General features: G+C 47.0%; 2 protein-coding genes across 6 annotated transcripts; one reads left to right on the plus strand and one right to left on the minus strand.

The window, feature by feature from the left end:
* Positions 1-922: 922 nt before the first annotated feature.
* Positions 923-25,733, plus strand: ITFG2 (integrin alpha FG-GAP repeat containing 2). Of its 5 annotated transcripts, none has more exons than XR_013998162.1 (13): positions 925-1,155; positions 6,573-6,668; positions 7,292-7,333; positions 7,507-7,678; positions 8,285-8,424; positions 8,854-9,002; positions 9,381-9,478; positions 9,668-9,721; positions 9,817-9,908; positions 10,969-11,086; positions 12,163-12,336; positions 12,420-12,578; positions 13,007-13,451. XR_013998162.1 is itself a non-coding variant. In XM_081128413.1 (12 exons), exons 1-12 carry the CDS (start codon positions 1,060-1,062, stop codon positions 12,521-12,523), a joined length of 1,335 nt encoding a protein of 444 aa, XP_080984539.1. In that variant the 5' UTR covers positions 923-1,059; the 3' UTR covers positions 12,524-13,451. The 5 variants fall into 5 exon arrangements, 3 of the variants coding, with proteins under 3 accessions (XP_080984539.1, XP_080984540.1, XP_080984541.1); XR_013998163.1 differs by lacking the exon at positions 13,007-13,451 and adding an exon at positions 25,715-25,733 and having other exon boundaries at positions 929-1,155; XM_081128413.1 differs by having other exon boundaries at positions 923-1,155; positions 12,420-13,451.
* Positions 13,616-24,186, minus strand: NRIP2 (nuclear receptor interacting protein 2). Its single transcript, XM_081128416.1, has 6 exons — positions 23,583-24,186; positions 20,022-20,174; positions 16,169-16,251; positions 15,739-15,860; positions 15,430-15,482; positions 13,616-15,108 (listed from the first exon to the last, which is right to left on the minus strand). Exons 1-6 carry the CDS (start codon positions 23,772-23,774, stop codon positions 15,016-15,018), a joined length of 696 nt encoding a protein of 231 aa, XP_080984542.1. The 5' UTR covers positions 23,775-24,186; the 3' UTR covers positions 13,616-15,015.
* Positions 25,734-27,720: the final 1,987 nt, after the last annotated feature.

The raw sequence follows: 27,720 nt of genomic DNA on the forward strand, positions 1-27,720 counted from the left end.
CTGCAGAAATTCATAAGTAATACTTTTGATGCCTTAATTGATGAGGCACCCCAAAGAAAGACTGGACTTGATTCAACATGAAAAGTTTCCCTTAGAGGGCAGCCATGATGGTGATGTCCCATTTATACTAGTGAGGCCACCGCGGGAGGGAGGCAAGGGCTTTAGGGTGGGGGGCCACAGGGCAGGACAGACCCAGAATGTCAGCTACCCTGACTTGAACTCTGAGGACTTTTCTAGGAACAATGACATAAATGACATAGAAAGGACCTGGGGTTTTGGATCAAACAATCCTTGTTTGAGTTCCACCTCTACCATTTTCTGCCCTGTTACTTAATCTTACTGAACCTGTTTTCCTCATCCAAAAAATTGGAATAATAATAAAGCTCACGGGTTTGTTGTGCTAATTACATGAAATAATATATGTGAAATGTGCTTTGCATCAAGTGGTTTTCAAACTACTGACCACAAAGCACATACACCGTTAAGACAATTTTTTTTTCATTAGCCAGTATATACACATATAAATATATACACTTGAAACAAAGGTGTCATAAAAACAATACTTAAGTCACTTGATATTTTCTATTCTATACTATGTTTTCACAACTCCCAAAGGCTAACTTCAAAAAACACTGCTGGGAACCATAACAACTGTCAGTGATTACGATTATTATGATTCTCAGGGATGGTCTGGTGGCTAGGAATCTTCAATTGTCAGGGCAACAAAGAAAGAGGTCAAGGTTATTAGGTCAAGCACTAGCGAGCCCTGTTGCCTAGGGATAGATCAGCCCGGTTAGGGTAGGTCTACCCTTGAGCGCCAGCCCTCAGGTGAAAACGAGTGGCCCACGCCCCTGTCACTCACATCAGTAGCCGGTCAGGCCGGCCCCCAGCCCAGAGGGCTCGGAAGACCCGCCTCCTCTCTAAGGTTAAGCGAGGAATTGGAGGTTCAGGCGGTGACGTAACTTTCCGCTTTGGGTGGCCTTCCGCTCCGGCAGCTGTCGGGAGGGGCCCAGGGAACATTTAGCGGGGCTCCCCGACCCTTTAGCCCTTGGCAGTTCGATGAGGTCGGTTAGCTACGTACAGCGCGTGGCCCTGGAGTTCAGCGGAAGCCTCTTTCCGCACGCGATCTGCCTCGGAGACGTCGACAACGATACGGTCAGTGTGCATGCGCAGTGCCAGGGACGTAGCCTGGGTCTGCGCGGGGCCGGGGCGGGGCCTGGGAAGTGGCGGCGCCTGCGCGGTGGGGCCGGCGTGGCGGCCCCGGGGATGAACTTTATGGGTCGCTGACGTGCCGGGGCGTCCTGACCGAGTTGGTCTGGTTCCCTTGCTCCGATGTTGTTTTAGGAACATGAAGAACTGACTCTGCCTAATTCAGCAACTGATTCACCGCTAAGGGCTTCGTAAAACCTGGTGGCCAAATTGCCTGGTTCACTGCTGCTGTCGTTACGCTTCCTCCAGGGGTGTCACTTCTAAAATCATTTTACTTTCAAAGCCTCAAAATAGGCTTAAAAAGCGCCTCTGCTGCTTTTGCACTTGGCCCCTTGTGGCGCTGGAGTACAGTGCTGTAGCTGCCGCGCCTCCCGGCTGGTAGACTAAGCGCCTCCGGCCGCCGGGGCAGCGAATACCCCGCCACCGGTCTTTCTGTGCTCCCTGCTCCACGGCACACGCAGGGTCTTTAAAGTGTTCACCTTGGTTGAGTTACAAAAGTAATTTTCACCTACCATTTTCCCCTCTAGTCCTTCCTTTTCTCGTTGTTTAAATGAATTAATACAGGTAAAGCAGGTAGCGTCGTGGATGGCACACAGTTAACAGCTCAGTAAGTGTTAGCGCCCGTGTTGTATTTGATTCTATTTTTTCGCAAATATTTATTGAAATAATCGTTATGCGTCAAGGACTGCTGCATTCTGGGAATTCAAAAATGAACAAGACAATCCCAGCCCTCGGGTAGCTCATGATCAGGTGGGGTGATAGGCACAGAATAACAATGTAATGAGGTGCCTTGGTTAAAATATGTAAAAGGTTCTAGGGTGAATCATCAAAGAGGATGGGGGCTATCGATGGTGAGAAACACTATTTTTTCAGACAATCTTTTCATTTAGCACTTTATTGCCTTTCTGTCCTACCCTCTGTCTCATCTCCCTACTCTGCCTCCCTGCTGTTCTGTACTGTCTTTTGCCTTTTGCCTGAACACACACACACACCCCCACACACACACACACACACCCCCCCACACACACACACACACCCCAGCAAACAAAAAAAAGTTAGGGCTAAAACATCCTCCCTTCTTTCCAGACTCCTTTGTGCTGTTATGGAGAGGTATTTTATGAGGCTTCTTTTGGCTCTACCCCCTCTAGGAAGGAAAAAGTTATTCTCATAAATTTGTATTATGTTTTCTGGGCTTTCACATTTCTCTTCATATGCCAAGCCGTACAATTTTTATGAGAAAATTAAGGGAGGCATTTTTAAGCAGTAAATTAACAAAGTGACTTTAGATGTGCATTATTTTCCTTTTTATCTGATTGTCTTCTTTGCTTACAAGAGAAAAATGCATACTTTTTTTCATAGCTTCAAAGCACCAACTCTTTTGGAAATTTTACTTTTTTAAGTGAATTACTATTATATACTCAGTTCTGCAATATTTGGTACATTATACTTTTTTTTTTAACCCAAGTTGTAAGTGCCATTAGGGTAGGAATTTTTTTTCTGTTTTTTTTTTTATTTTTTAAATCCTCACCCGAGGATATTTTTTTCCATTTCATTTTCATAGAGAGTGGAAGGGAGAGAGAGAGAGAGAGAGAGAAACATCAGTATGAGAGACACAACTATTGGTTGCCTCCCACACATCACCCCAGGGCCGGGGAATGAGCCTGCAACCGAGGTATGTGCCCTTGACCAGGACTGAACCCAAGACTCTTCAGTCCCGGGTCAAAGCTCCAACCACTGAGCCAAACCGGTTAGGGCTGTCTGTTTTTTAACTGCTTTATTCCCAACACTTAGAATAGTGCCTGGCACATAGTAGGGACTCAATAAATGTTTGCTGAATAAATGAGGATTGTTATGAAAAGCAAATGTGATTATATGTCTCAAAGCAATTTGAAGGGCTCTGCCTATTAATAAATATAATTGAAAGAAGGGCAAGTAGTTGAGATAATTGGCTAGTGATCAAATATGGTACACTCAGCCTGCAGGAGTGTGGGTAGAAATATTGTTACTGGTTCCCCAGGCGAGCATTTGGAGATTTGGGGCAGGAAAAAGACTTATTTTATTCTAATAAACCATTAACCAAAAGTGATGGCCATGGTGGGTGATAAGTGATAGTTCTTTGAAACTAATTTATTTTCTGCTAAGTCAGAGAGAAGCCATGAATAGATTACACACCCTCTAGAACTACCCACTGAAACCTCGCTACATCATGGGACAGAAAGTCTCTAGAAGGCTGAAACAGATCACAGAAAGATCTCGCCTCCTTTCTCCTTTAGCATCTGCGACTGATGGTGTGCTATCCAGCTGGGGCTCTTGAGTGTCACTGAGTGGCCTTCAGAGCCAGGATCAACCACAGAGAAGCAGAACTGCTGGGAAGCATTATACAGTAGTCACCCCTTATCTGCGGTTTCAGTTACCCGCAATCAACAGAAGTCCAAAAATATTAAATGGGAAATTCCAGAAATAAACAATTCATAAGTTTTAAATTGCGTGCCATTCTGAGTGTCATGATGGAATCTCGCTCAGTCCCATTTCATCCCACCTGGGATATGAATCATCCCTTGTCCGGTGTATTCTCACTATATACATTACCCGTTAGTCACTTAGCCATCTGTGTTATCAGATCAAGACCAACTGTCTCAGTATCACGGTGCTTGTGTTTAAGTAACCCTTATTTTACGTAATAATGGCCCCAAAGCACAAGAGTAGTGATGCTGGCAATTTGGACATGCCAAATTGTAGTGATAAAGTGCTTCCTTTAAGTGGAAAGGTGAGTGTTCTCAACTTAATAAGAAAAGTAATCATAAACTGTGGTTGCTAAGGTCTATGATCAGAACAAATCTATCCATGAAATTGTAAAGAAAGAAAAAGAAATTTGTGCTTGTTTTGCTGTGGTCCATGAAACTGCAAAAGTGATGGCCACAGTGTGTGATAAGTAAGTGGAAAAGACATTAAATTTGTAGGTGGAAGAAAATATGTTCCATTTGATGGCAACGTGTTATCCCAGAAAGCATTGAGCTTATATGAGGACTTCAACAAGGGATCCCCTGAAATGAGTGACCACAGTTACATAACTTTTATTATAGTATATTGTTATAATTGTTCTATTTTATTAGTAATTGTTGTTCATCTCTTAATGTGCCTAACCTATAAATTAAACTTTATCATAGTACGTTTATATAGAAAAAACCACATAGTATATATGAGGGTTCAGTACACTCTGCAGTCTCAGGCATCCACTGGGATCCTGGAACACATCCCCACGGATAATGGGGGACTACTGTAACTGCTAGAGAGCGGATGGGCTGCCCTGGGAATGTCCTCTTCCAGTGTCATTGCCTCACTCCTGCCTGGCTCACTGCACCTACCACACTGTTTTATGATTTTATTCCTGTGTCTGTGTCCTTGTTAAATTGCGAGGTCCTTCTCAGCAGGGAGTTTGTGGCATTTATCTTTGTACCCCTAACTGGTTGTCCAGCTTTACCTGAAAACTCAAGGGCTGAGTGGGCTTTCTCTTTCATTCTGATTTTTCTTTGTTTCTTAAAAAAATCTTTTTTTTGTACTTGTCTGTTAAGTACACATTTTATCAAGGTTTACTGTAGACTGATTTGTTGGATGAATGTATAAAAAAAGAGTGGATTGTGTGAAAGATGCCAAGAACCCTAACCATGGAGGCATTTAACTAGAGGCTGAAAACCACCTGGTCTTAGTGCTCACTGTATGCTAATCACTTCTAAATGCTTTCTTTTGTTAGCTCAATTCTCACAGCAACCTTATGAGGTAGCTACTCTTATGATCCTTGTTTTATAGATGAAAAAATAGAGGCATAGAGAGCTGGATTCAAATGTAGGCAGCTGCACTAAGCCTCTATGCCATGCATCTTCTCTCCTATGTGTCTGCAGAAGTCCTCTGGGGCTAGCTGTAATTGAAACATCAGGTGCAGAGGGTTTAATGTAAATAAACTTGCTTTATGCTACTGTGATCTAATATTCCCATAACTATTAAAAAATAATTAAGATTCAAATTAAGGAAATCATTTTTGATAAATTCCAATTCATTGCTAACTTTTCCTTACTGTTTTTCTGTTATGTCTTTGTTGCCTTTAGAATTAAATCTCCTTGTGGAATTGTGCACCCAAAACCTGTATAATTCTGTTAGCCAGTATTACCCCCAACAAATTGAGTAAAGGAGAAAAAAATCTCCTAAAAATCTAATATTCACTGTATTTGAGCACAGGAAGGGGGTATTGGGTGTCCCCACAAAGGAAAATCATGAGGCTGTTAGTGGAAATAGGGTTTGGAGCTACCTTATTATTATCGTTAGCCCCTATAAAGGGTGGCCATCCTTTGGGGAACGCCTGGAAAGTGGAGTACCCAGAAACAAATAGTGGAGAAGAGGCTGCATGCAGGGAGCCTGCCCTCCTGAGAACTTAGCCACCGCTTAGAGCACCTGGGGCCCAGAGCATGGATGCTGACACCCAGCAGCCCCTTCACGCTGCCCCTCACCTCTGGCACTTCTATCCCAATATTCACTCATACACAAGATCAAAAGGTCTTGCTAAAGGAGGGAGGACCCCAGAACTGACATTTTCTTTTTACCTGGCCCCTAATTGAATATGAGGTTTGAAGTTAAATTCTCCAAAAGTTAAATATTTTGCGTTGTTTTCAAAATACAGGGTGGGGGAAAAGTAGGTTTACTGTTTTAAGTACGCCAAATAGTTTATTCGTGTATTATTATTTATTAATTATTGTATCATTTTCCATACGAACAACTGTAAACCTTCTTTTGCCCCATCATGTGTGTCCTGTTTGTAATTAGAGCCCAAGTCAAGCATGTGGGGGCATTGAGCTGTTCAAATGTCACTTTTCTGGGATAGATTCTGTATTGTTCCCTTCTTTGCCCCTAACATACACACAAACCACCACCATAACCCACCACCCTAATGGAAATAAAGAAACTCTGGCCCTAGCCAGTTTGGCGCAGTGGTTAAGAGTGTCCGCCCTTTGGACTAAAGGGATCGGATTCTATTACGGTCAAGGGCACGTATCTCGGTTGCAGGCTCAATCCCTGGCCTCAGTCAGGGTACATGTGGGAGGCAACCAATCGATGTGTCTCTCACATCGATGTTTCTCTCTCTCTCCCCCTTCCACGCTCTCTGAAAAGCAATGGAAAAAATATCCTCATGTGAGGATTAAAAAAAAAAAGAAAATTTGGGAACTATTGCTGTGTTGGTCACAAAAGATTTTTAATAACGTTGATGAAGATTCAAGTTGATATCCTATGATTTCCCCAGGATGAGCCCAGTAGAGGAGTTTGAGGTGGGTCAGCAGGATCCCATGCTAACACTCTTCTCTCTGCATTTCAAGTTAAATGAACTGGTGGTGGGAGACACCAGTGGGAAGCTGTCGGTGTATAAGAATGATGATAGCCGGCCATGGCTCACCTGTTCCTGCCAGGGAATGGTCAGTATTCAAGTAGTGGGGTGTCTCAAGGTGGGGGAAGGGATTTCTTCTGTCCAGGAATTGTCAAGGCTAAGACCCACACAGGGGCTCACCAGCGTGTCCTAACTCACCAGCTACTCAGTTTAGCCACTGGTTCAGGGATTGTTTGATTTAGGGAGGGAAGCCCCCGGGCAGTGCTTTCTCAACTGTTACACACACACACACACACACACACACACACACACACGCACGCACGCAGGGGAGGGTCGTATTTTATGGGATGGAGTGACTCCCTAAGAAACTGCCTAGGTTGTCTGATCTTATAAAGTATAGTAGAAAATGGGAGCAGTATTTGAATAAGTCTAGAAACATGATAGTCTGGCTGTATTAGAGTTCTTGTTTTGTAAAGATTTCGTTTTGAGCCCAAATTGTCTTTACTTCAGGTCTTTGTATTGCTGTCTGGGTAAACCAAACACACCTATGGCACAATAACTCGATTAACTCAGACTATCAGTGTAGGTCATACGGCATAGCTTTTCAATGAATGATGGTAATTAGAAAACCTGCTCCTTCCTGCTTCATAGACATTAGGGAGTACTAGTCTCCCTTTTTGTCTCCCTGACCCTCCCTTTCTTCTTTTGCAGCTGACTTGTGTTGGGGTTGGCGATGTATGTAATAAAGGAAAGGTAAGAACTCTCGGGGACCTTGGGACTTCAATATAACTCCAAGGCCTTACCTTGATCAATCGCTGTCTAAAGGTGGAAATCAGTTGATAGTTAATGACTTCTGTGTTCTATGGTCAGTCTTTGCTCAAACTTCCCTCCCCAGTCCAGCTCTCCTATATCTCTGTCTCTCCCAGAACCTGGTGGTGGCGGTGAGTGCTGAGGGCTGGTTTCACTTGTGTGACCTGACGCCTGCCAGGACCCTGGATGCTTCTGGGCACCATGAGACCCTAATGGGAGAGGAACAGCGCCCCGTCTTTAAGCAGCACATCCCTGCCAACACCAAGGTCATGCTGATCAGCGACATCGGTGGGCATGGCCGTCTGCAGGCAGCCGGGGGCATAGGAGTCAGTGGGTAGTAGAGCAGACCTCAAGGGAGTTGGAGGGAGGAGGAGTCAGTATTCATTTGTGCAATTGCTAAGGAGAAAATAAGTCACAGAAAGGTGCTAGAGAGTGTTAAGGTAGAAGTAGCAGTTCTAAATGGAGTTGTCAGGGAAGTCCTTGCTGAGAAGGTAAAATTTGATAAAAAAAATTGAAGATGGCAAGGGAGTGAACCATATAGACACTGGGCTGATATTTTGAGCAGAAGTTGTCTTGAAAGTGGTGGTAGTTATATTATATGGGAGGAATCAGGACACATCAAGTTGTGTATCCGAGGGAAGTGGGGACAGACCTGTGGAGCAGATGGATGGGCAGGGCTTAGGAACAGGTAGGTGTTGTCAGCACAGGAAGGGCAGGGTAGCCTGTACCAGACTGAGTGTGTGAGGTGGCTCCACAACAGATCTGGCTTGAAGTCATCCTGGAGAAAAATGCCAGTGGTGATGTTAGCAGAGAAGTGGGGATGGGATGCTTGTAGGATTCAAGCTGATGAATGCAGCTTTGGCTCCAAACTCATCCTATTTTCTGGATCCACAGATGGAGATGGGTGTTGCGAGCTGGTGGTAGGTTACACAGACCGTGTGGTGCGGGCTTTCCGCTGGGAAGATCTGGGCGAGGGCACTGAACATCTGACAGGGCAGCTAGTATCACTCAAGAAATGGACACTGGAAGGTCAGGTGAGAGGCTGACTGGGGGGGGTTTTGGGAGAACAGTCGTGGGCCATGACACAGGGTGGGAAGAAGGGAAAATCACCTTGCTGGGAGACATCTAAAGATCTTTTCAAATCAGAGTCTTAGGGGAAATTGTTAGTAATGGCTAATAGGAAGGAGCCCAGTGCTAAGAATTGGGAATGTGAAGGTGGGTGCGGTGTGGTCTGTATCAGGATCTGGGCCCCACTTGAGGCATGCACAGAGAAAATCAGGTGGTGTATGTGGGGAGGATAGTGCCAGGCAGGAGCCCTGTGAATGCTAGAATTTGTCCTGCTGCAACCCTTGAAGCCTGGGGGACTACTCCCAGGCCCCCTACCCCATTTCTCTCCCCTGTTCTTTGCAGGGTCCCCCTTCTTCTCTCTCCAGCCCCCTTTAAACCTCTGTTCCCTGCTGCAGGTGGACAGTCTCTCGGTGACTCTGGGGCCCCTGGGTGTTCCTGAACTGATGGTATCACAGCCAGGCTGTGCTTATGCAGTTCTACTGTGTACCTGGAACAAGGATACTGGGCACTCTGCTACCTCTGAGGGGACCACAGAGGGCAGTAGGTAAGGGGTGCAGGCCTGTGGATGGTTTGGGGTATATGGGAGCAAGATTGGGTCCCAGATGTCCATGGCAGTGGGTGGGTCTGCAGTTGGCAGAGCTGCTTCAGCTAGGTTTGGCACAAGCACCTCTCTCCTCGTAAGGGAAGACCTATATTTTGGGTCCCAGGGAATCCTGGCTCTGACCCCGTAGCAACTGGAAGAGTTTCCAAGATTCTAGCCTGATAGCTCTCTTTCCTACCTGCCACATAGGCTAGATGCAGTCAGCAGTAGGTTTCCTAGCTAATTCACATCTTTGTAGCTCTTACGGAGTCAGGGCCACAAAGTGCTAGAGAACTAAGCTCACTTGGTCTCCCACTTAGTCCCCCAGTCTCCTGCCCACAGGGAGACCCCGGCTGCCCGAGATGTTATGCTGCACCAGACATCTGGCCGCATCCACAACAAGAATGTCTCTACTCATCTCATTGGCAACATCAAACGAGGTGAAAGCAGGGTGGGACATGGCAAGTTGCTGAGGGTAAACATCACTTTGGGGAGAAAAGAGGCAGGGCTTTCTCTCATTTCTAGTCCTCTCCCTCCCTCCCTGCCCTTGGCTGTCCCTCACCCCACGTGCTCTATTCTTGCCTTGACCTTCACGTTTTCTTCTTCTGGTCCTTCTGTCCCACCCGCAGGCCACACCCCTGAGAATGGTGGCTCTGGCCTCTTTGCCCTCTGCACCCTGGATGGTGAGTTCCCTGGATCAGCTATGGGCCAGCTGTGTGCCTGGGGGTCTGCTCAGGGGTCCTGTCCCACCCATCCCAGCCTGCCTTTCCCCCTGCAGGGACCCTGAAGCTTATGGAGGAAGCAGACAAGCTGTTGTGGTCAGTGCAGGTGGATCACCAACTTTTCGCCCTAGAGAAATTGGATGTCACGGTGGGTGGAAAACCTGGTGGAAAGGAACATTCTTACCTTCTTCACATGGAGAAAGATTTCAGTGAGGCCATTCTCACTTCACAGTTAACTCTCAACCTTTATCTTTCTTTTTTTTTTTTGTTTTAATGTTTTTATTGATTTCAGAGAGAGGAAGGGAGAGGGAGAGAGAGCTAGGAACATCAACATCAATGATGAGAATCATTGATTGGCTGCCTCCTGCACGCCCCCTACTGGGAATCAAGCCCACAACCTGGGCATGTGCCCTGACCGGGAATTGAGCCATGAGCTCCTGGTTCATGGGTTGATGCTCAACCACTGAGCCATGCCGGCCGGGCTCAACCTTTATCTTAAGGCCCTCTTTAGACAGGTCTAACTCCCTTTAAAGTGAGTTGTTCCTGTATTCCACAGTGCTTAGCACTCTTCTCTGTGCTCTGGGGAATCTCAAATTCCAGTACCTTTCAGCAGCAGCAGTAGCTCGAAAGAGAAACAGGTAATTTCTAGAGTCCAGAAGCTCATCATCAGTCCCAACTCCAGATGTATGATGAGTTTATTTCTTGTCCTATGTGAGTCTGTCCTTCCTAAGGCTGTGGCCCCTGAATCTGCAGATGGGGCCTTCCTTTGTGTTACCATCATACGGGCTCGATGGTGTAGAAGAGTCATGAGGCCTTGAGGGAGGGAGAACAGGCCTGGGTTGGAGGTCTGATTCTGCCACTACCCAGCTGAGTGGCCTTGAGCGCATGACTATTTCTATAAGCTGAAGTTCCCTCAGTATCAAATTTGGAGTAATACTGCCCACAGGGTTGATGTGAGCATGATGTGAGGTGGCTCATTTGACAGCCTGGCACTTGAGAGAAATTCAATAAGAAACGTAAGGTTGTTTTCTTTCCCAGCCGGCTGTTTGTCGTCCAGAGCCAAGTCCACAGCTCCTTTATATTTTGTCCACCCCTGTCATTAGATCTCTTTCTAAAATGTCTCCTGATTACCCCTGTTTTACCTGTTTTACTGAGTTTCCAACAGAGAAGACTTAGAAAAAGAGCCTTTAGTTTTCTGCCTTTTTCAGGGCAACGGGCGTGAAGAGGTGGTTGCCTGTGCCTGGGATGGACAGACATACATCATCGATCACAACCGCACGGTCGTCCGCTTCCAAGTGGATGAGAACGTCCGAGCCTTCTGTGCAGGTGCGCCCCTGCCCCACGGCCCCTCTCGCCACACTCTCTGTCTCTTATTTCCATTCTCAGCGTCTCCCCTAATGTGAGTCATCAACAAATGAGTTCCTTAGCTCTTTCATTAGAGGGTAATGGGTGGGTACTCAGTGGCCGTATTTACAGTTTTAAGTAAGGAAAAGTAAAAGATAGTGAGATCTCCACTTGTGAGTATTTTAAAGAATGGGATGAGTTCTTATCATCTATGTGTGTGAAGACATCAGAACGCTCTTTCCCATCTGAGTATATCAGAACTCTGTGACGAACATTCTCCTAGAGCAGCAACTTTCAACCTTTTTCATCTCATGACACACATAAGTTAGTTACTAAAATTCAGTGGCACCCCCAAAAATATATTTTTTGCCGATCTGACAAAAAAATTAGGTATTATTTTGATTCATCCACACCGGATGGCTATTGCTGTGCTGGCTGTTGGTCATTTTTTTATTTCACAATCTAAGGGAAAAGAGGTCAGTGACCCTGACTAAATAGTTAGGTATTGCATGTTTTAAAAATTCTTGCAGCACATTGGCTGAAAATCTCTGTCCTAGAACATTCCCATTAGTTCCAAATCGGGACCTTGGAAGCCAGCACTCACTCTGAAATGACGTGGCGATATCCGTGGTTAACTGAAGTGAGAGGAATTGAGCAGTGCTCTGGCGTCCATACTCCAGTGCCTTTGCAGAGGGTTTGCCACCTCAGAAAAACCTTAGTTTCTGATTACATTTTGCTGATCTACCCCTTAGACTAGCAAGACTAGTCATTACTCCAGGGCTATCCACTAAGATGACAAAAATCAAGTATCACGGTTTTGGATGCTATGAGTTTTGTTATTCTAGTTTTTCTATATCTGGTATGGGCCAGATATTTTACCTTTTTACCTGTTTTACTGAGTTCCCATCAGAGAAGACTTAGAAAGAGAGCCTTTAATTTTCTGCTTGGCATCTGTGGGAGGGTCAAAACTGCTAACTGCAGTGCCCATATCTTGTTCTTGCCCTCCCACTGCCTGACTGAAACTTTTTGACCTTTGTGTCACCCCCCACACTTCCCAGGCCTGTATGCCTGCAAAGAAGGCCGCAACAGCCCCTGCCTCGTGTACGTCACATTCAACCAGAAGATCTATGTGTACTGGGAGGTGCAGCTTGAGCGGATGGAGTCTACCAATCTGCTGAAATTGCTGGAGACTGAGCCAGAGTACCAGAGCTTGCTGCAGGAGCTAGGCATGGGTGAGTCCCAGCAAGGTGCGGGGCTAGAGGATCAGAGGCCCAGGAGAGCCACAGCTTCTTACCAGCCCCTTTCTTGCCCTCAGATCCTGATGACCTCCCAGCAGCCCGCACCCTGGTTCACCAAACCCTCTACCACCCTGACCAGCCACCACAGTGTGTTCCTGCAAGCCTCCAGGATCCCACCTAACTGGACTTCGCCTCTTAGCTGAAGAAGGATCCTTCTGAACCTATCTACCCCCAAGGTATCCACGATATTGGCAGGATAGGGAATATACATTATAGAGGAGCATGGACAGGTGGCAGCAACCTGTGGGTGACTGTGCACTGTACATCTCACAGTCTTCTCGGTGAGAAAAGAGACAAGTTGACCCTCTGCCCATTTTCTTGTGTACCTAATCCACATCTCCTGGGACTACCCCCTCCCCAGAGCTCCCACTGTTGTATGGAAAACAGACTTGTTTGTGAGGAGGCAGCACAAATCTTTTGTGTGGCCCCGACACTCATGAGGAAACTAGGCTTCGGGCAGTTGAGGCAAGGGTTCTACCCCATCCCAAGCTCCACCTTCCCTATCACAACTCCAGGTCATTGACAGCAGTTATGGCAAACTGTTAGCTTTGTTTTTGAGGGTCCTTTCAGGACATTTTACAGTCTGGTTTTTCTGTGTCCCTAGCAACCCTGAGATGATTTTGCTCTATTTTCCAAAGAAGCTGGGTCAGCAGTCTCTCATTTTGCATATTCTTCAAGTATCATGCAGCTTCATAGGCCTTGCTCCATTTCCCATCCACCCATTTCCACAAAAACACCTTATTGTCTATGAGACAATGGACATTTAAAACCTGATACAGGTTTATGATCCAGACCATAATCAGAATTATATCTTGGGCCATTTATATCCCTTTTGCTCTTAATTCGGTGTGCTTTAAATCAGTATCTGTCAAATTGTAGGTTACAAACTTTTAGTGGGTTGTGGTCAGCATTTTTTGAGTAAATGAAATAGAATACAATAAAATGAAAAATAAAGTATATTGATCACAGCATATGAAAACATTGTTTTGTTATAATTGTATGTGTATATGTATACTGGGTGTAATATAAAATATATTTCCTGCTTTGAATTATGTTCAAAAGAGTTTGAAAGCTACTGCTCTAAATTGTATTGACCCCAGCCAGATGGATCAATCCGGGGAAAGGTCCACATTCACATTTCCCTTTTGAAAGGGTTAAGGGCAGAGTTATCATTCAGCCTCTGGTGGGCTTGGAGCAAGACCAAAGAGGGATATTACCATAGAGAAACAAGTGTTTATTCAAATGGAAAAGCAGCTGAGCTGAGGGCCAGCCCTGGAGCCTGGGGTCTACAGTCTGCGGTCTGCAATTACAGAAGCAGCAGGAGGCAGAAGGGAAAGGAACAGGCTGAGACCAGGAAAGCAAAGGTCATGGAACAAGGCAGAGAGGGACCAGGGTCCCACTACACGTGTGCTAGTGAGCCCCTCTCCTCGCCTTGTGAGGGCAGGGGACTTAGCCGAGAAAGGTGAGGCCAGGTGTCAGTGCAGCTGCTTGCATCCTGGTTCTTCTCTAATCTGTCCCAGGCTCAAGATTTTGTTTCTAGCCCAAGGTCCTAGTTCCCTAGTTCAGGTTAGTTACACCACTCTTCTACCCCTTATCCATGATTTCAGAGGCTCACATCAGCCAGAAAGACACTCAGGGGTCTGGCTTCTTAAGGTCTGGTTTCCTCTCTTCACCATGAAGAGCCTCCTTGTGCTTTGCTTTGGCTTAGAGCCTGTCAGGGGATAAAAAGCCACTGATTCCAAAATAAGACAAGCTTCAGCTCTGGAAGCCAGAGGTGAGGGGTAGGAAGAAGGTGTAATGAGGTGGATAGTTCTAGAAATAAGGGGCACTGGTTAGGTAAAGTCTGAGTACTGATAACCCCGCCATCCTGTCTGTCCTTGGGGGCAGCTCTCTACAGGGCTCTTATACACGCCCCCTGAAGTTCGGGGGCCCAGTGGGTGAAAAAGCAAGTGGAGAAGGACAGATATCTGAAGCAAATATCAGAGGGATATCCAAGGTTTGCACAGCCCAGAAAAGGTGACTAACAGAGCTCCCTGCCTCGTGAGCGGGCATTCCTCTACCAAGCCACCTTCCCATTGTAGTGAAGTATTCCATTCAGTGTTTTCCCCCCACTCAACTGAGCAGATGTGCAGAATCGGAAAGGTTGGCACCAGCAGGGCTGGGGACCACGTTGGTGAGGTGTGGCTTCTAGCTGTGAAAGATAATGGGCCCAGAAGGTGAGGTGAGGGACATGGGAGTAAAGGCAGTCGAGGGGTTTGGGGTGGCCTTGGGGGATATGCGGAGGCCAGTTTCTGCCAGGCCAGGGCCCAGCCTGGAACCCCATTTTGCTTGTGTCATTTCCTGCAGTCCTGATCTGGCTTTGCTCTTCTCTGGAGGGAAACCAGAGCCCTGAGATCCTGGGCCCTCTCTGGGAAAACTCCTCCTGGGGGAGGGAAGTTGCCAAGAAGCAGAGAAGAATGTGGCTGACAGGGAAATGGAGCAGCATGGTCAGGGTGGTGACAGAAGGCACAGACAAAGCAGTCCCCAGCTACCTGGCTGTAGTAATGTCCCCATACCCCACATGGCTCTTCCCTAAGTCACAGTACTTCCCCCGGGGACTGACTGGGACAGCAGTCACTGGCCAGGCTCTTGGTACAAAGGCAGGAAGGGCAGCTCTGGGAAAGGGGCTTTCAGCCGTAGCACTCGGTGTTCCAGGTCGATACAGCACTGTGGGCAGGGAGGGGAAATGTGAGCTTCCCTCAACAGTAACCTCTCTCCCAGCCACCTCTTTTTTGTTCCCCTTCCTGCTTCCCCCAGCTTCTCCCGGCTCCTTGCTTCCCCCTGTTTCCATTCACCTGGACCCCTGTCAGGGAGGACCCAGTTCTCCATATTTTTCATTTGTGGGCAAATCAGGAACCTCTTAGGAAGCAAAGCTGCAGTCGCGTGTCATGTCTTTCATCTGAACCTTACCCAGGCTTCCACACCTGTGCCTCCTGCCTCTCTTTCCCAGCCCTTGGTCAGGCCCCAGAATGCTAGCATCCTCCTTACCTTGAGAGAAAGCAGAGTCTGCAGTCCGAGACAGAATTCAGGACTCTCAACATCTGCAGGAACCACATGAAATCAAGATACTGGAGGATACCTGGTGGTCACTGCTGCCCTCCTGCCAGCATGTGCCCCATCTCTGCCCATCCCACCCCCAGGTCTGAGAATCCTGGCACAGATATTGGGGATATTCAGAGCATCTTTGGGGACACCTTGTAAGGTGCTGGCAGGGCTGGAAGTCTCCACCTTCGCCCTCCCCCAGGAGAGAAAGGTAGAAGAGATGAGAAGTGGGCTGTTGATGAAGGGAGGACTTACCCACCACCTGGGCTGAGCATGCCACAGTCTCCTGTCCTAGCTGTAGCTCCAGCTGCTCCACCTGGGTTGGGGGTCCAGGTGCCAAGTCCCCTCCTGGGGCTTTTAGGACCCTCTTCCCTAACCTGTGGTTAGGAAGCAAGGGTTATTGCCACCACAACCTCCACTCCCATCCTTTAGTCAGGTAACGTCCCTTCCCACCACACTAGGTTCTCACCCAGTCCCTCGCCCTCCATAGGGTCTAAAACCTTGTCTTCTCTGCCAGAACCCCCATCAACTAGATATAGTTCATATACCATAAGAATCACACTTTTTAAATGTACAATTAAGTGACTTTTAGTATTTATAGGGTATATTCACTACTATCTAATTTCAGAATATCATTCCCAAAAGAAGCCCATTTCCCATGAGTTATTTTGAGCCATACTCTTACCCCAGGCGGGTGAGGCATCCAATGGAGATCTGGTTGTAGTGGGTGCCTGTGTCCACAGCCACCCTAAGCAACTGGTCCCGGCACTGAGAAAGAGGTTGTAGGGAATTTGGTGAATCCTAGGAGAATGAACTGGGACCTTCCCCTTCCCAGCCTTGGATGACTTCCTTTCAGAAACGCGTGAAGGGAATGAACTGAGTCTTTAAAAGTGGGTTTCACGGATTTATACAAATGAGGCAAAATTGGTTCACATTAAGAAAATCAAAAAAGGAAGTGAGCTGCATGTAGTGGTGAGTCCATCCGTTTGGGAACAATTTGACCAGAAATAGAAATCTATTTGACTAGAAGAATTCTTGGGAGGCTGAAGACCACCAGGTTAGAGAAATCTAGTTAGGAGTAGAGGAGGGATAAGGAGACCTGGAGACCTTGTTAGGAAATTCAGATGTGGGTAAGAGACATTCACCACGGGAAGCAAAGGAAGGCACATTCATTTTCTTTTGAACATATACAGACATTTTGGGTTACACTTGTATATCACAAACACATGGTTCTCTCATTCCAAACATTTATTGAGCATCTAGTATGCATTGGTGTTGCTCGAAGGGACAGCAATGAATACTGTTCTTTCGGAGTCTAGGGGCAGTGAAATGTAACTGCTATATGGTAGAAAGTCTTAAGACCTACGAAAAGATTGTCAGTAAAGTGCCCTAGACATTGAAAAGGAAGAAAGGCTATTTCCTATTGGGGAAATCAAAAGGTTTCAAGGAAGAGGTAACATCTGAGGCTTAAGAGATTGTAGAATGTGGACGTAAAATGATTGCAAAGCAGGCAGAGGAAATGCTGAGCAAAGGCAGTGGCCTAAGAGCAGTGGGCATTTATTAGGTATTGGTTGGGTGGTTAAATGGCTCCAGAGATGACAAGGCCTTCACATGAGCTTTTACAGGAGGGTTGCATTACCCATCCATGCATAAACCACTCATTATGTAGAGCACCTGAAGAGCATTTACATACTCACATTTAAAGATTATACTTTGAGAAACTCTAAAACCTCCTTAGAGTAGGAGACAACAAGATGGCAGCGTAGGTAACAGTGGTACCCGCCCCCTCCCACAACCACATCAAAATTACAACTAAAATACAGGACAACCATCATTCAGAACCTCCTGAAATCTAGCTGAACAGAAGCCCTACAACCAAGGAACTGAAGAAGCATCAAGACCAGGGAGAGGGGTGGAGCCATGGACAGATGGGGGCTGAATTGCAGAGATGCTGACCCGTGAGCCCATACCCAGGTGCTGAGGTTTAAAACCCAGGGGGTATCTTGGCAGTGGAGGTTTCCCAGAGGAGTGAGGGGTTCCATCCCCACATCAGGCTCCCAACCCAGGGTTCCAGGGCCGGGAAGAGAAGTCCCCACAACTTTGGGTTGTGAAAACCAGCAGGGATTGTGGCTGAATACACAGAGGCTGCGGGAGTCCCAGGCAGCTCCTCTTAAAGGGCCCCCACACAGATTCACTCAAACACACTCCCTCTGTGCTGGGCAGCAGCTTGAAAGGAACCTGGGACATTTAGGGAGGAACTAACTTGCCTGGAATCAGGAAGAGAGCTGGAGAGGCAGCTTTCTCCCAGAGAGAAGAGCTGGCAGAGGCCATTGTTCCTTTGACGAGCCCTCCCCTCACACAGCCAGTAGGCAGGGACCATATTTAAATCTCCAGCACCTGACTCACACCTTTCGCCCCACCCTGGTGACTCCCGGAGACCCCACTCCTCCCTGCTTGCAAGCCCATCCAAGCCACTTCCAGTGGCTTTTCTATGCAAGTGGCCTCTCGAGCCTCATGCTTAAGACTTTCCTAAAATATCTGAAACAAGCAGCAGCTGGCCTCAGCATGCCCCATACCTCTTGATAAGTGGCCCCAGGCCTCGTACTAGCAGCAGCCTGCATTGGTTCATAGCTTGGCCTCTCCTGGACACCTCCAAACCCAGCACAAGTAGCAGCCAACTATAGTTTGCTCTGTAGCTCATGCTGGGTGGCCCTGGGCAAGGCACAGGCAGAGGCTGACTTTGAACCTCCTGGGAGGCCCCAACACAGCAAACCTGGTGGTCAGCTTTGACCACACTGGATTACAATTCTACCACATCCATGAGTGACACACTCAAGGGGCACACTTGGTGAACACCAAAGCCCCACTGAAGTAAATCTTGCTCCACAGGTGTGTCTCCAGCACAGCAGCTCTTCAACTATAGCTGCAGCTGCTCCTCACAGCAGAATGGCCTGGGGGTCAATTCCTCCCAGGGAAGCCAATAGCAACCAAGGCTGAACTACAACAGGACAGCACACACAGCCCACACAGGGGAGCACCTAGAAGGCCTAGCTCAAGTGACTGGGGAGACTGAGCCACTGGGCCTTACAGGACACCTACTACACAAAGCCACTCTACCAATTCCAGAAGACATAGCAGCTCTTCCTAATACATAGAAACAAACACCAGGAAGCAGCCAAAATGTGGAGGCAAAGAAACATGTCACAAAGGAAAGTACAGAAGAAATCTCCAGAAAAAGAACTAAATTAAATGGAGCTAAGCAAGCTATTAGATACAGAGTTCAAAACACTGGTTAAAAGGATGCTCAAGGATCTTAGGAAGACAGTTAAGGAAACTAGTGAGATCATCAATGACATAATAAAGTACCAATCAGAAATGAAGGCTACATGAACTGAAATGAAGAATAATTTACAGGAAATCAACAGTAGAGTAGAGATGCTGAGAATCAAATCAGCAATTTGGAATGTGAGGAAGCAAAAACACCCAACCAGAAGAACAAAAAGAAAAAATAATCCAGAAAGGTAAAGATAGTGTAAGTAGTCTCTGGGACAACTTCAAGCATAGCAACATTCACATTATGGGGATGACAGAAGAGGAAGAAAGAGAGCAAGAAATTGAAAACCTATTTGAAAAAATAATGACAGAAAACGTCCCTTACCTGGGGAAAGAGATAGACTTATAAATTCATAAAGCACAGAGAGTTCCAAACAAGAAGAACCCAAAGAGGCTCACAGCAAGACACTTCATAATTAAAATGTCAAAGGTTAAAGACAAAGAGAGAATCTTAAAAGCAGCAAAAGAAAAGCAATTAGTTACCTACAAGAGAGCACCCATAAACTGTCAGCTGATTTCTCAACAGAAACTTTGCAGGCCAGAGAGAGTGGCAAGAATATTCAAAGGAAAAGCAGGAACCTACAACCCAGGTTACCCTACCCAGCAAAGCTATCATTTAGAACTGAAGGTCAGATAAAAAGCATCACAGATAAGAAAAAGCTAAAGGAGTTCATCACCACCAAACCAGCATTACATGAAATGTTGAAGGGTCTTCTTTAAGAAGAAGCTAATAACAAAATAATCCGACAAACAAAATAGACCCAGAGACATTGAAGCATGTAACAGATGGCCGTATCTCGGAAGAGGGAAGAGGGAAGAGGGAAGGGGGGTGGGGGTAGGAAGATATTAACCAAAGAAGTTATATGCATATGTGCATAACCCATGGACACAGACATTAAGAGGGTGAAGGCCTAGGGAAGGGGTGGGAGTGATGTGGAGGAGGTCAATGGAGGGGAGGGGGGGAAAAGGGACATCTGTAATACTTTCAACAATAAAGATAAATTTTAAAATAATAATAAAGATTGTACTTTGATAAAGAAAAGGCAGTCATGGCGGTGACAGATGGAATTGCACAGAGAGCAGAGAGTAAAGAAGATAGAGGGTCCCATTTTTTGGTCTCTCCTTCCCTCACCACCAAGGGCAGAAAGGAGAGTGGGTGAAGTGAGCCAGTGACAGGCAGGATTGTGCCCTGGGAGGCCTCTCACCTTGCAATTGACCAGAAGAGCTGGAATCTCTGGTGTGCTAGTCTTCCTCCTGTTCTCCTGGCCATGCATCCGGGCTTGCACCAGGGGAGACTCCCCCTGACTCCGACTCTGGTTTCCCTCTACCAGGCGTCTTTGGATCACATTGTGCGGCTGCTAGCTCCATCATAGAACAATGAAGGTAGATAGGTCTAAAGTCAAGTATCCGGGCTGCTCAGCTCCCCCACCTTACATATCCCTGGATGTTTTCTCTAACCACCCCGTCCTGTGTCTCACAGGAGTAAGAAAGGAGCAGGAGTTTACCTGAGGCTCCCAGTAGTCAGATCATTATAGTAGAGCAAACCCCAGTAGCAAATCATGCTATTTTTCTGGGACCCCAGTAGATTGCTCAGCAATGAAGAAATGGGAAGAGAATAGCCCATCTAGGTTTGATTCATTAATATTGGCTGACAGGACATTTCAGGAATTAGTGTTATGCTTGGGGAAAATTCTATCTCAGGTTTTTTTGTTTTTGTTTTATGGGGGGTTTTTGTTTTTGTTTTTGGATATTTTTCCCCCTTTGACCTCATCCTTCAATGAGTTGCAGGTCCCAGGATTGAAGGTGTAATGGAAAGAAATCAAAGTAATAAAACAAAAGAGGAAAAAGTTAAAATCTTCAAAACTAGGATTCTGGGAGTCTTCCTTGGACTCTTCTTCACCTGCAACACCCCCAACCCTGTCAATCTCTTCCTAAATTCTACCAGTTTTGCCTCCTGTATTTATAGTCCACCCCTGCTTTCTATTGCTCACCCCAGCTCTCCTGGTTCACTGAGATGCCTCTTTACTGTCATAAGAACCTGTCCCCTGTACTGTTGCCTCTCAAATACACCTGCTCGAGGCCAATGATTATCTAAAACCCTTACTACTCAAAGTGTGGTCCTCAGATCAGCAGCTTTAACATCATTTGGAAGCTTGTTAGAAATGCAGAAAAGCTACTGAATCAGAAGCTTCATTCTAACAAGACGCCCAGATGATAAGTGTGCATGTTAAAATTTGAGAAGCACCCAAATAAAACAAAACTAACCATGTTACTCCTCTTTTATAAACCCATCAAAGCACCTCCCTCCCCATTGCTTACACGGTAGAGCTCAAACTTTTTAAGGAGATCCACAGCCCAGTTGACCTTGTCGCTGCCCAAATCTGCCTCATCTCTTACTTCCCATCCCACACTGCTTGGCTCATCTGCCCCAGCCACCCTGCTTGTACTGCACCCACCAAGTTGTTTTTCCACCTCTGTGCCTTTGCTTCTGCTCTCCCCTATTCCTGAGACTGGATGACTAGCTCAACACACTTTTTTCAAGAACTAACTATTCAGGAGAGACGTCTGGGATTCCATGTGCATCTGGTAATTAGTGCAGGTTTACCTCCCCCAGGAAGCCCTTTCTGACTTCTTTGTGCTCTTCCCTCCATACACAAGAGTAGGGTAGTCCCCTTTGTTGCACTTCTCATAGATGTTATTTGTGAATTTCACTCCTCCATTAACCTGGAGAGCTCTTGAGATCAGATCTGTATCTCATCCATCTTTATATCCCAGGGCTTAGCTCAGCATATAGTAGTCAATAAATACTTGCTGAAGAATACTGTATCCCTCACCCTACCCGATCAGTGGTTAGAGGGTCCGCCCAAGGACTGAAGGGTCCTGGGTTCGATTCTGACCAAGGGCATGTACCTTGGATTAAAGCGCATGTGGGAGGCAACCAATCCATGTGTCTCTCTTACATCGATGTTTCTCTCTTCTTTCTCTCTCTCCCTTTGACTCTCTCTGAAAAAGCAATGGAAAAAATATCCTTGAGTAAGGATTAAAAAAAATTTTTTTAAAGAATATTGTATCCTTCCAGGCTCCGCACATGCTTCTCCACCTGCCCTCTCTCCTTGGGAACCTGGGATTGTTTTTCCACTCATGGCCTAATGAGGCCCTTGAGGCTGCTCCCGCCAGTAAAGCTGCCAGCAGGAGACCCAACTCTGGGAAAAGGGCAGTGAGCTCTGGGACTGGCCAGAAAGAGCAGCTCTGCAGTTCCCAGCTCTCCCACCTTTCCCATGGGGATAGCCCTTCTCCAGGGCCAAATCTGTAGGATGGTCCACAAGGGGTGGAGGCTGAAAGGTCCTAGCCACTGTGAGCCAAAGAACCCTCTTCACTGTTCCATCGCTTCTCAGCTGTGCTTGCAAAGAGGAACAGCCCCTGAAGATTCTCTCCATTGAAATCTCAGTCTGACCACTTTTCCTTTGGGGGAGCTGCTGACATGGGGCTAGGGGATTGCCTGGTCTCTGGGCAGGGGTCCTGGAGGGGGAACGTTTGACTGGGAGGAACATGGAAAGGTAGGGTTAGGGTAAGAAGGGCAGTGAGGGGCTGTGGTTGCCTCTAGGTTTCCAGGTAGCAGAGTCCACCAGAGTGGCAGGAGGCCCCCAGAAATGGCTTTGAACCTCTCAGGTTGCAGGAGTACCCACCCTCCTCTCAGACCCTCTGATTAGGAGATGGGGTTGTGAACATAGTGCTCCCAAACCTTTGTACAAAAGTCATCCTTTCTTTTATGGTCAAGAGGGCAGGTATGATTCCAGGTTCTCTGGACCCTACAGGGCTTCCTTACTCTCCCAGGCTAAATGGAATCGTAGCTGAAGGAATAGTAATAGTTAGCGTTTAGATATTGCGTTCTCTTACTTAGGCACTGTTCTATGGGTATTAGCTCATGTTAACTCTTGCAACAGCCCTATTAGTTTTATCCTCATATAATAGATGAAGAAACTGAGGCACAGAGACATAAAGTAACTGGCCCAAGTGGCAGAGCAGAATCTGAATCCAAGCAGCGTGGCTTCAAAGCCCATACTTCTCACCGCTCTCTCGGAGGGGAATGCACATGTGCAGTGTCCCCCGCCCCACTCACTTATTCACTGTTACTCCCCCACCCCATTCCCGGAGGCCAAAGCTGCTGCAGGAAGATGGAAGGAAAGGAGCCTGGAGGGAGACATGGAGGGAGGAAGAGGGCATTCAAGGAGGCCAGGTGACCTGGCAGTAGCCATAGGAAATCCTGATGCTTTGACAAGAATGGAGACCTTTAATGCTTCATTCTGAAGTGAGATAGCAAATGAGTGTCCAGAGCTGATATAAAGGACTCTGGTTTAGGGAGAGGAAGGAAATCACAGCCCTAAACTGGCCAATCCTCCAGGCCCTCCAGCTGTAAATGACTGCTCCAGAGGCTCCGTGTCCCTGAAAACCTCTGCTCCCAAACAGCAATCTCCCTCCAAGATAAGCCTTGGATTTTCGAGGGGGAGCTGAGCAATGAGAATAGGGTCCCTCAGAGCCATGAAGTCATGGGACTATCCCCAGTGCAGAGCTGAGAATGATCCAAGGGAGCCCCTCAAGTGGGCAGGATTGCGTGTCCCCCACTCTCAGCAAGGGAGGGGAATCTGAAGGTTTAGGGTCTGCACTTAAATGTCCTTACCCCCACCCTCAGGGTAGGGTATGGGGAGGTGGAAAGAAGGGCCAGAGGACCTCTGGGGGGTGGGGGGAAGGGGAGAGAGCTTCCTCACCAAGTCCTTGGAGGTGCCCAGCCTCTTGAGGCTGTCCAGGGGCAGCAGGTCCGCGGAGTCCTTGTGCAGGAACTGGGTGGCCTGTTTGAGCCGGCGCTGCTGGCTCAGGTGGGCTCGGTCCCGAAGCGCTGCCTCCGGTCCCCTCCTGCTGGAGTCTCCCCCCTCCCTCCTGGCCTCCTGCCTGGTGCTCATGGCCCCTGCAAGGCTTGATGAGCTTGGTGAAGCAGGTGGGGGCTTCTGCGGAGCGCTCCCCTCCGTCCTCTCTGCCTCCCGTGTTCCTGTAGCTTCCTGCCTGTCTCTGTCCCGGGCTGCAGCTCTCCTGACTGGAGGGTCTCAGGGAGGAAGAGGAAATAAATAAATAAAGTGCAGGAGCAGCCGCGTCAGACACCAATTCCCAGAGTACGCTGTAGAGGGAGTGAGGCTCTGCTGGAAAAACCCAGCCTGGAGGAGGGAGGTCCGGGCCTGCAGCTGGCGGGCTCTGCAGCGGCTCCAGGGTGAGGTCCTGGCCAGAGTGGGCGGTGAAAGGGGTGTGTGAGTGTGTGCATGCGTGTGAGGGGCTGTAAAGGTGCTGTGGACTGTCAGGGTGCCCCACGCCAGGTTGTTTGAAAGGCAGTGTGTGTCATGTGGGGGTGGCAGCCTGCGTGGGTGTGCTTGGTGTGAGTAGGACATGCAGGCATGTGCATCCATGGGGGTGGGTGCTAGGCTCCTCTGCAGCTCCCCACCACCCCTACCCCCATCTCCCCTACCTGGGGTTCTTGCAGCCAATAACTAGGTTCGGAACCAGAGGGAGCAGCGTCAAAATGTCCTTCCCTCCTTTCCTCCCCCTCAACGGGAGACCTTTCTGGTCTCAGCCTTTCAGTGTGCATGTCAGATGGGTCTTCAGCTTATTTACTCTGGGGTCTGGGTTCCAGGGGTGACAAGAGCCACTGTGAATCTCCTCTCAAGTTGGCCCAGCTTCTCCCTCTGTTTTATGTAAGGCTCTTCCAGTCCTGGCTCTTTAAGAAAATCTCACAATTCAAACACGCAGAAAGTTGTAAAGAAGAACCAGCACTTTTTACTTGTGGATCTCCTTTAAAAAATAAACTGTTATAAATACAGCTGAGGCTCCGCTTACACCTTCCCTTCTTCCTACATAACATCCCTCCTGAATTGGGTGTTTGTCAGTCCCACGCTTGTCTTTATACTGTTCATGCATAGACATGTGCATGTATCCTTTACAATACAGCATTTAGCTTTGCCTGACCTATTGCATATATTCTTCTGCAACTTGTCCTCTTTTGTTCAATATTTTATTAGTGAGATTCATTCATGAGATATGCATTGCTCTAGTTCATTCACTTTAACTGCTGTATAGTATTCCTCTATATGAATATATCACATTTAGGAAATTTAGGTTTTCATTTTTTTCCAACCAATGCTGCTATGAACTTTTTTGCACATGGGGACATGTATAAGCATTTCTCTAGAGTATATACCTGGGAGTGGAATTGCTTCCCCACTTGTGCATAATTCCAAATCGCCCTCCAAAGTATTTATACCAGCTTACAATACAGTTAGCGGTGTTGGGGTGTCCTGGGGCTCCACTTCCTCTCCAGCTCTTAGTATCAGACTTTTTATAGTCCCAGCTCATCTGTCTTCAGATTTTTCTCTCTGGCCTTTTGTCTTCACCATCATCAACATGCTTTGTCAAGCACCTGCTCACATGTGTTGGACACTCACAGGATGAGTACCCCACCAGAGCCCTGCTCCCTAGGGACACAGTCTGATCCAGACAGCACCAAGACACATGCATATTCAGACAAACCGAGTATCCAGGTCTCCGGACCAAGCCTCTTTGAGGCACTTTCACAACTGCTGCAATGGTATGAGGAAGAATTGTATCACAATCCCCATTTAGAGCTAAGGTAACTAGCTATGTGTTAGGAGTTCACTTGTGTCCCACCCAATTCATATGTTAAAACCTAACCTCCAGTACCTGAGAAGATGATCTTGTTTGGAGACAGGACTTTTACAGAGATAATCAAGTTAAAGGTGCTGTGGACTATCAGGGTGCCCCACGCCAGGTTGTTTGAAACATAGTCATATTGGATTAGGTGGGCCCTAATCCAATATGACTATATCCTTATTAAAAGGGGAAATTTGGACACAGAGAGAGACACACACAGGAAGAATACCATGTGAGCATGAAGGCTGAGAATGGAGCAATACATCTACAAGCTAAGGAATGCCAAAGGTTGCCAGCAAACCACTAGAAGCCAGAAGAGAGGCCTGGAACAGATCTTTCTTCACAGTCCTCAGAAGGAACCAACCCTGCCAACTCCTTCATCTTGGACTTCTAACCTCTACATCTGTGAGACAATAAATTTCTCCTCTGTAAGCCACCCAGTTTGTGGTACTTTGTTATGATAGCCCTAGGAAACTAGTACACTAAGACTTGGAAAACTTGTCCAAGATTCAGTTATATGGCAGAACCACAGGAATCAAGCCCTAGTGTTCAGCCTCCCAAGTCTTGCTCAGTTTCCATTATGCCAAAAGGAGAACACTGGAGGAAATGATAAACATGTGAAAACCAAACTATAGTATGATTCCGTTTATCTAGCCCTGGCCCACCAGATCCTGGCTTCAATTAGACTTGGTTTTAGTGGAATATTTCAGCTCCTTCCCACACCTTGACATCCACCACCACCACACATTTGCCTGGGATAGTGGTCAAAGAGGATTCACATGTTGAGCTGGTTTCTGGTGGTTGCTTCTGTGGGATTAACTGTACGCACTGGCAGATCAGTGAGTGACCTGCATACTATGATGCAGGACAGGCCCCAATGCTGAAAGGTATCTCCTCCAACTTTACTCTCAGCAATTCATTCTTTAGGTTTGAGAATTCTTCAACATCTTCAAGAGTCCTTTATTAATTCAATTTTTGGAGGAGTAATATTATCAATGAATAAGAGTGAGGTGACTCTAGGCACTTAGCAGGTTTGCCTTGGGCCAGCCTGATAACATGGACAAGATGTCTCAGGATTCAAGTGCACTTAGGCCTGTAGACTCCATTCCAGGGAAGACTGAACGTACCTGTGGTGTAGAATTGAAGACTTTGGAGTTTATGATTTGGATGCGGTGAGGTTGGGGACATCGGTTCCTCTTCTCCAGTAAGTCTGATAAGGCCTTTGTTGTCTGTCCCTAAGAAACATTTGTGTTCAGGAAATGCCATTCTCTGGAATGTAGCTGAGTCACCCTGTGTTCTTCCACCCAAACTAGTACTACCTCACTCACTATCTCACCATCTTGGTGGGACTCAGGAGTAGAGACTCTCTTTTGCCTTTTTGTGTTCCTTGGTTTTTCCTTTGTAAATTTGTTCTTTACCCAAAGTTGCAGGGTGAACAGGAATGTTCTTTTTTTCTTTTTTTTAAAAACATAACTTTATTGATTTCAGAGAGAGGAAAGGAAGGGGAGAGAGAGAGAGAGAAACATAATGATGAGAGAGTCACTGATTGGCTGCAGCCCGCAACCCGGGCATGTGCCCTGACCCAGAATCAAACCCCGATCTCCTGGATCCTAGGTCGATGCTCAACCGCTGAGCCACGCCCGGCCGGGCAACAGGAATGTTCTTGCAGTACAAAAGTCTGAGCTCTACTTTGTCAGGGCCTAAAGAAATCCCTTTGGTAGGATGGTGGAGAGTGCCAGGGAATGTTCTGTGGCCAGTTGTAACATCAGCTGGGTTGTCTGTATCTTTTTTTTTTTAAATAGTTTTTTATTGATTTTTAGAGAGAGAGGAAGGGAGAGGGAGGGAGAGAGAGCAAAACATAGCTCGGATGCCTCCTGCAGGCCCCCTACCGGGGATTGAGACTGAAGCCCAGGCATGTTCCCTCTGGGGGAGTTGAACTGGCAACCTTTTAGTGCATGAGATGATGCCTAACCAACTGAGTCACATTGGCCAGGGTGGGTTGTCTGTGTCTTTACCAATATAGTAATTCACCTTGGTTCCTGCCTCTCATTATTTTTTAACCACTGAACTCTAATGATGAGACAGAGAGGGAGAAAATTTCCAGGAACACTAACTATGAAGGAATATTAAACCATTCTGGACTGTAAAGAATAGGAGAAACAGAGATTTTCCTTTCTAAGATGCTTGGGAAAT

The sequence above is a fragment of the Miniopterus schreibersii genome, assembly GCF_964146895.1.
Source record: "Miniopterus schreibersii genome assembly, chromosome: 2".
NCBI lineage: Eukaryota > Metazoa > Chordata > Mammalia > Chiroptera > Miniopteridae > Miniopterus > Miniopterus schreibersii.

What these genes read in the sequence shown, in the direction of transcription:
- ITFG2 (XM_081128413.1), top strand. Translation starts at nt 1,060, where the DNA reads ATGAGGTCGGTTAGCTACGTACAGCGCGTGGCCCTGGAGTTCAGCGGA. An exon ending in ATGTATGTAATAAAGGAAAG is followed by an intron (nt 7,334 to 7,506) that starts GTAAGAACTCTC and finishes TGTCTCTCCCAG; the next exon opens with AACCTGGTGGTGGCGGTGAG. An exon ending in TAGAGAAATTGGATGTCACG is followed by an intron (nt 9,909 to 10,968) that starts GTGGGTGGAAAA and finishes TGCCTTTTTCAG; the next exon opens with GGCAACGGGCGTGAAGAGGT.
- NRIP2 (XM_081128416.1), bottom strand. Translation starts at nt 23,774, where the DNA reads ATGAGCACCAGGCAGGAGGCCAGGAGGGAGGGGGGAGACTCCAGCAGG. An exon ending in CTCTTCTGGTCAATTGCAAG is followed by an intron (nt 16,252 to 20,021) that starts GTGAGAGGCCTC and finishes CCTCTTTCTCAG; the next exon opens with TGCCGGGACCAGTTGCTTAG. An exon ending in AGACTCTGCTTTCTCTCAAG is followed by an intron (nt 15,109 to 15,429) that starts GTAAGGAGGATG and finishes CCCTGCCCACAG; the next exon opens with TGCTGTATCGACCTGGAACA.